The sequence below is a fragment of the Medicago sativa genome, chromosome 5 (genome assembly GCF_051527215.1).
Source record: "Medicago sativa cultivar Bolivia chromosome 5, Bolivia_mono, whole genome shotgun sequence".
Taxonomy (NCBI): Eukaryota; Viridiplantae; Streptophyta; class Magnoliopsida; order Fabales; family Fabaceae; genus Medicago; species Medicago sativa.
The window spans coordinates 17,623,136-17,631,096 of record NC_140753.1 but is presented as its reverse complement, the minus strand read 5'-3'; the positions used below and the strand labels follow the sequence as shown (position 1 = coordinate 17,631,096).

Sequence of the window (7,961 nt, the reverse complement as noted above, 5' to 3'; positions counted from 1 at the left end):
GATTGGTTCCACGCGGTTGAGGTTCGAACGAGTGAGGAGTCGTTGTGAATTGGAATATGGGTTGGTGTCGTGAATTGGAGATTGGTCGATTGGGTTTGTTGGTCTTTGTGTACGTTGATTGAGGATTTCGTCGATGTTGTTCTGTGAGGGATTGGTTCGACCTCTATGTATATTCCTTCAGGTTTTTTGTGCGGTTTTGTTTTTGCAGGTAATTGGTGAATTTTCGCCCCCCTTTGTTCATGTGGCTTCGATCAATCCCCCCTTTGAATGTGTGTCTGCAGCCTTGATTTATAGTGCTGGATTTTTGAGTTTAGGGTTTGTTAGAGTATGCAGAATCTTGTGTTTGTAAATGGATCAGAAGGAACAAATTGTGATTATCCTTTTACTAAAAATAAATAACTGACGCTGATCTGAACTGAATACATGACAGGCTGGGTTTGGCTTTGGACAATTTGGGATATGGGCAAACTTTGGATGTGAACAGATTTGGACTTATCAGACTCATTTACACGTTTTGGACAAATAACAATAATAATAATAATTATATAAAAAAAAAGTAATGAAATAAATACAAAGAGATAATGACCAATTAAAATAAAAATCAAAATAAAAGATTAAAAGTTTAAAATTAAAAATTAGTTAAAATATTTAGATAAAAGATGGAAATAACTGTAAAATAAAAGAATAATGAGAGAAGAGGGCCCGACTCGGAAACAAACATGAGGTATTTTAAAATACCTCTCTGCCGAATTTTTAACTGAAAAGTCAGGGACCGATCAGGAACGAGGGGCACGTGTCAGTGTATGAATGTAGGATCCTTAGGTCAAAAATTGGGGTATGACAGATGCCCCTATTTAAGTTTCTTCGTCCGGAGATTTGAAGATGGAATCTTTGATTCGATCGGAGCGAAGAGACTTAAATACAAAGTACACCAATTTTGGACCTAAGATGCTATGAATGCTTGTGAAATGCTTGTATGAATGCAGGACGACAAAGTTGATTTGACTGAGACGAGAAACAACAACGGGATACCCAAATTCGTTGAAGAAAAAGGGATCCGACTCCGCTAGGGGGAATGTAGTTTCACTGGGGAAAGATTGTCTACTACCGTATTGGTTTGGTATGATAGCTTAATGAAGACGAGACTCTTAGCGACATCTCTAGAACAGCTAACGCTGTGGAGGACACTGCTAGAATTGAAATTGATATTGAATTTGATTAGTGACATCACTGGAACAGCTCACGCTGGGGATGACACCATTGAAATTGAAATTGAAATTGAAATTGATTGAAATTGAAATTGAAATGGAAATTGATTAGTGACATCACTAGAACAGCTAACGCTGGGGATGACACCATTGAAATTGAAATTGAAATTGAAATTGATTGAAATTGAAATTGAAATGGAAATTGATTAGTGACATCACTAGGACAGCCAACGTTGGGGATGACACTATTGAAATTGAAATTGAAATTGAAATTGATTGAAATTGAAATTGAAATGGAAATTGATTAGTGACATCACTAGGACAGCCAACGCTGGGGATGACACTATTGAAATTTGAAATTTGAAATTGAAATTGATTGAAATTGAAATTGAAATTGAAATTGAAATTGAAATTGCAATATAATTGATTAGCGACATCACTAGAACAGCTAACGCTGGGGATGACACTTTTGAACTTGAAATTTGAAATTGAAATTGATTGAAATTGAAATTGAAATTGATTAGAGACATCACTAGAACAGTTAACGCTGGGGATGACGCTTTTGAACTTGAAATTGAAATTTGAAATTGATTAGTGACGTCGTGATAAATACGACCATGCATGAATGATGTTGTGTATGATGTGTATGAATGAAAGTAATAATGCGTGAATGTGTGAATGGATGAATGAATATAATGAGTGTATAGACTGGATTGTGATAAATGAATTTGATGAGACGAGACAAGGCAGGTAAGATGGGAAGCGGATTGACATCGCAGTACAAACACTCGGCAAACTTCCTTGGTGATGATGTTATTGTGAACAAATCAAGCCGTTGACGGGGTGGAGTCTGGCACAAGGTAGCAATTGATGCCCCTGGGGATAAAGCTCATTGTTGACCAAAAATCTGGAAGAAGTCGCCATTTGTAAACCAACGCGGAGTGCTTTTCCCCTGGCATGCTTCGACAGTCATTTTTGTATTTTTTTTTTTTGAAAACCCCTAACTTTTGCCTGGACCGCCCTTTCGGGTTTTCAGTCCACCGGGAGTATATTCCTTTTCTGTGCCCCTAATTTTTGCCTGGACCGCCCTTTCGGGTTTTCAGTCCACCGGGACGCTCTCTATTGCCTAAGCCGCCTTTTCAGGTTTGCGACTTAGCGAGCTTTTATTTTTGTATATATTTTTTTGTTTTTTTTTTTTACTGTGAAAGCATCTTGCTCGAAGCAGAGGTCCTCTTCTTTATGCTTAGCCATGTTTCTCTTTCGGAATGTAACCGTTCTCGAGGCGGATGTTGATATATGCTTCAACTACTCACGGGTTCAAAGAGAGTGTGTTTGTTGTTACACTTTTCAAAAGATGTAAATTTTTTCGTATTTTGAAAAGTTTTGCTTCGAGTATTGCCATCAAAAATAGAAGAAATTTTGCAAATAGAATAAATGAGAGTTCCAAATAATTGGGCACAGGCTCAAATTTGATGAATCGAGTGGGGGACCTGCCAATGGCATGGCTCCACGGATCTTTGAAAAATTTGGAAAATGGTAAATATATTGGAAGGTACATTGAACACAATAACCGTTATGCTCCCTGACAACTTTGAATGCCCCAGTTCCGAGTCTTTGATCTGCAGATGCTTCGAATCAGAGGTCTTTTGATAGCTGGATACCCCCAAGTGGATGGTGCTTGACTGGATGCAGTTACTTTGTCATGATCCTTAACTTTTGCATAGATCGCCCTTTTCGGGTTTCAACCTATCAGGATAATCATCATTTTTGTTCAGGTCTCTAATTTTTTTGCCTGGACCGCCCTTTCGGGTTTTCAGTCCACCGAGACGCTCATTTTTGCCTAAGTCGCTTTTTTTAAGATTTGCGACTTACCGAGCTGTTATTTTTTGACAGAGTATTTCTTGACTGCACCAGCATTCTTAAAACGTGTGAGTTTGTCACCATCCATGATTGTAAGAGTCATTGAACACAAATCTTCGTAATTAGGCATCCACTTGCCCCTGGAGTCTGATTGAAAAGTAGTACAAAGTTCCCTTCTTGAAATTCATGGGGACAAACCTTTTTGTTAGAAGCTTGTTTCAAACCTCTTTTGATATATTTGTACAAGGTCGTCATGCTTTTAAATTCGATCAAGCTTGGACTTTATCAGAACTCCTATTGACGGGACTTCGACCTTCACGGAAAGCACGACCTCCATGTTGCATATTGGGGAAGGAGGGGGGGCTGCCCCTGTTGAAATGTGTACTGAAATACGGTATTTGAGCAAAGCGAATGGTAGCACGCTAAGCCAGTCTTTGTAATTGAATGTCATCTTCTGGACAATCTCCTTGATATTTTGTTTGCAGCTTCACTGGCTAAGATGCCCCAATATGTGAGAGATCTCGTCAGGAATCTCTTCATTTTCCTTCTTCAGCTTCAGACACAGGTAACTCAAAGTTGGAAGAGAGTACATGGTTAATGTGTTCAACGGGTTTATTAATGCATGATTTGATTATTGACTTTGACAAGCGTAAGTTATGATTATGCAGATATTTGAGAATGATTATATTTTTTGGTTTTTTGTATTACCATTTTTCCAGAACAAAGCACAAAATAAAAAACAAAGTCGGGATCAAAACGACCTTTTTATTAATGATGAAAATGCTTAAAGCAAAAAGCCCTACACCAGTTCACTTTCGTTTCGGGCAGAACGAAAGGGTTTTTTTGAAAAGCAGCAAACAACAAACCAACGCATTATTTGAACAGATAAGTAGTAGAAGGAACATCAAAGACGACCCGAATGTGGGTTGCAAGTACGAATTCAATCTTCGAAGAGCAATATATTGGCTTCAATCAGCTTCCGGACTTCAATCTTCAAAGAGAGACAGTGCTCAATGTCATGGCCGGGTGCTCCTTGATGAAAGGCACATGAGAGGTCAGGTTGATACCCAACCGGCAACTCGTTAGGCACTCGAGGAGGCTTTCTAGTTTTGACAAGGTTCTTCACGAGCAGGATGGGCAGCAGCTCCGCATACGTCATTGGGATTGGGTCAAACTGCATCTTTGGAGCCTGTTGTCGAGGCTATTGTTGATGTTGGCGTTCGGGCCTTTGCTGGAACTGCGGCTGCTTTGATTCGGCCTGGAGCGTTGTGATCTCTTGTTCAAATTGATACGTTCACTCTTTTTGTTTGCACGAGTGTTGTAGCTGCGAGTCGACTTTGGATGAGGACAGTCGGACCACTTTTGAGACAGATTGACCTTTTATGGAAAAGAAATTTTGTGAGACTCGGGATCGAGACTATGAAATGCAAAATGATGCATGATGCTTATGCAAAAATAGACATTTTTTTTTTATCGAAGGACTTATGAAAGCAAATTTGTAAACATCATAATTGAAAATTTCATTTACTAATTAAAGTACTACAAGATAATTCCCTTTTAACAAAACTGAGCCAAGAGATAGACTCCAAAGTACATCACAAAAAGCTAGAAAATAACATAAAGTGGTGAAACATCGGGGAAACTCTTGAGCTCTTATAGTAGACTACTCCTCGAAATCTGGGTGCGGACCGTCAAACAAATCCATGGAATCCATGCACTGCTTCTTAGTGATATGCTTTTTAAGCAGCCTGTCCTTCTCTTGGAGTAGATCATCTCTCTCGATCATTTGTTGCCCTAATTTGAGAATCACACTTTCCTGCTTCCTTATTTCCTCATTTTTATCTTCCATCATGAGCATAGCCTCGTCATATTTCCTTTTCCAAGTGGCAATTTCTCGGTCTTTATCAGCCAATCGTTCTTGGTGCTCTCCCAGAGTCTTAGAGGGTAAAGGTAATGATGAAGATGGGATTGTTGCGGATACGAGCCTCGGTACCGTGTAAGGCATCTGATTCTGGATAGCTTTACTGATGACCCACTGAGTGTAAGATCCATGCAGAAAACTGTCCCTTTTTCCCAGTTGGTTCCTGTTAAGTCTGTGAATACTCCGCCAAGCTTGCACAAATTTCTCCCTTGTACCTAGGTGATTACTGTCATTGCAGTAGAACTCATTGGTTAAAGCAAGGTTACTTGGTTGTGTCTTCATCGGGTATCCCAATTGATGTCGGGCAAGGACGGGATTGTAGCTAATTCCTCCCTCCATACCAATGAGAGGTACATTGGGATAGTCACCACACCTGATAATGACTGTCCCGTCATCCCAGGTTGGATGGTACCAAACTATATCAGCTGTTGTCAAGGCCATGATTTTTTTAGACCAGGGGGTACCTTCAAGGTTGGCTATGAAAGAGCGGGGTTGAGGTAGATGAGAGACGAACCATTTGTAGAGTAAAGGTGCACAACAAAGGATAGCTCCACGAGTTGCAAGAGTTCGATCATGGATGGAATGGTAGGTGTTTGCTAGAAGAGTAGGGACGGGGTTTTTGGTAAGAAAAACTTGGATGGCACGGATGTCAACAAAATTAGGAATGTTCGGGAAAAGCACAAGACCATAGATAAGTAAGGCTAAGATAGAGTAAAAGGCATGGTTGGCGCCAGACTGTTCAAAAATGGAAGCCTGATCGTAGAGGAAATCAGTGGAGAAACCTAAGGGACCCCCTTTGGTTTGGCCAATAAGATTATCTCTTAAAATGGAGGTTTCAAGATGGAGGGCTTTAGCAATGGTTGTGGCTTTGGGATTGGGTTCAAGGCCGCTGAAAGGTACTTTGTCAAGCACGGTTATACCGATCAAATGAGAGTACTCTTCTAGTGTAGGGACAAGCTGATAGTCTGGGAAGGTAAAACAGTGACAATGACGGTCATAAAATTGAACCAAAGTCTCCAAGACGCCTTTTGTAACATCTACCTTGAGGATATCCAGCAGTTTCCCATGAAGTTCGCGAAAATCATCCTGGCTAGCTACCTTCCTCCCTAGCTCCCTTAATTTAGCCACATATGGCTTCTGGAAAGTATACTTCCTAGTGTTTCTTGTAGGAATTTCCATCTATGATGTTTACAAAAGAAAAAAGTTTATATAAGTCCTTCGATATTTTGATGATGAAAAAGAAAATTTTATGAATGAATGCATGTATGCATGAATATGCTACACAAACGGTGAAAACACAGTGAGGTTAGGCCCATAATGATGGAGTCAAGGGAAAAAACGCCATTGGTAAGGACTATGGTTTTCAAATGTACCTGTATCACGGGTTCTACCAAGTTCCCAGAGTTATCAACCACTTCCGAACACCATCAGGTTACGGAAATACTTCCGTTCCAATAATATTCGTAAGAAAGTCTCGTCTGAGTGTGGTATCGCGTATCAACTAAACCAAGATTACTCATGATTAGCCACCGCACCACGTCCTAAAAGGCCAAGAGGGGTTAAAGGTAACTAAAGGTCCTCAACTTTCGACAGTCACCTGAAAATAACATGCCAACACGAATACTCATGCCAACATAGTATACTTCCAAGATCCCTCAGTTGAGTGGGGTTATCACATGTGTCACAAACCAAAATTCACTCTTGGCAAGGCACTATGATTATACCACCGTCCTATCTTAAATTTCTCTCAAGTCCGGGTGTAGGACTTATCTCACCACTCACGTTAGAAAGGAGAAAGAAGAAGGATGAACAGATATACACGTATTTCCATCTTTTATTTTTTTGATTTTTTTAAGCAAGTTATAGCACAAAAATTTAAATAAGACCAAGTTAGGCTCAACCCTCTTAGGGGGTCCCCAGTGAAGTCGCCATTTCTGTCGCGTCATTTTTCGGAGATCAAGGCTATTTGATTAGCTTATTGACTCACTAATTATTTCACGACTTTGAAAAAAATTTATTTAAATTGGGGGTCCGGGGGTTGGTTACATAAAGGGAAGGTGTTAGCACCCTTTATGTCCGTAGTACTCTACGGGAACCTTTTGGTTTTATTTAAATAATGTGCTATAACTTGCTTGTTTTGAAAAAATGGAGTTTAAAACGATAAAAGAAAGGAGACCTAGTTTATCTACATTTTATTGATTTGGAAGGACGAGTGTCCTCTGCCTACGTACCCGTGAGGGATCAAAACCTCGTAGTTCGGGGTTAAAAAATTGACGTTTGATTGGTTGTGTGTTTTTTATTAGTTTGAAAAAGGTTTTAAAATGGAAAAGCCAAAGTGGCAAATGAGAATTTGTTTGTGTTTTTTATATTTAAAAAGAGACTCAAAGTAGAATTAAATTGATTAATGTTTGATTAAGAAAATAAAAGAAAAAAAAGACGGCACTTGATTTAAGATCAAGGTTTATTTAAAAAATATTTTTGTGATTTTGTTATATGCATTTTTTTTGTTGTTTTCAAATAATTGGAATGAAGTTAATCTAACGGAGCATAAAAAATAAAAGCGTAGGTGCCTTATGGCGGCGTTGGACCACCACAAGGGCCGCTAACCTAATCTAGAAAGAAAAATAGAGGCATACACACACGACGCACACATGCACCTAAACTATTACAAAAAAACCTATTAATACATTCTATGGTCTGCGAGAAAATAAATAAATTACATTAAGCCTATTTACATTCTAAAAAAACCTATGCGATAAAATAAATGACAAAAGAAAATATGCATGAATGATAGTAAATTTGTAGAACAATAAACCTAGTACTAGATTAAAATGCATGAGAATTAGAAATGCAATGCTAACGAAAAGACTAAAGTGAGTGAAATAAAATACAGCAGGGGGGTAAACAGTGATCAAGGGGATGCAGAACTTAAAATAAGTGAAATTGGGCCTTAGGAAAGCTGCAGGCGCTGG

The 7,961-nt window shown here is 39.1% G+C and overlaps 1 protein-coding gene across 1 annotated transcript; it reads right to left on the bottom strand.

The window, feature by feature from the left end:
- Nucleotides 1–4,731: 4,731 nt before the first annotated feature.
- LOC146920658 (uncharacterized) lies at nucleotides 4,732–6,168 on the bottom strand. Its single transcript, XM_085711182.1, has one exon. The coding sequence runs from the start codon at nucleotides 6,166–6,168 to the stop codon at nucleotides 4,732–4,734; it is 1,437 nt and encodes a 478-aa protein (XP_085567308.1).
- Between the last annotated feature and the right edge of the window lie 1,793 nt (nucleotides 6,169–7,961).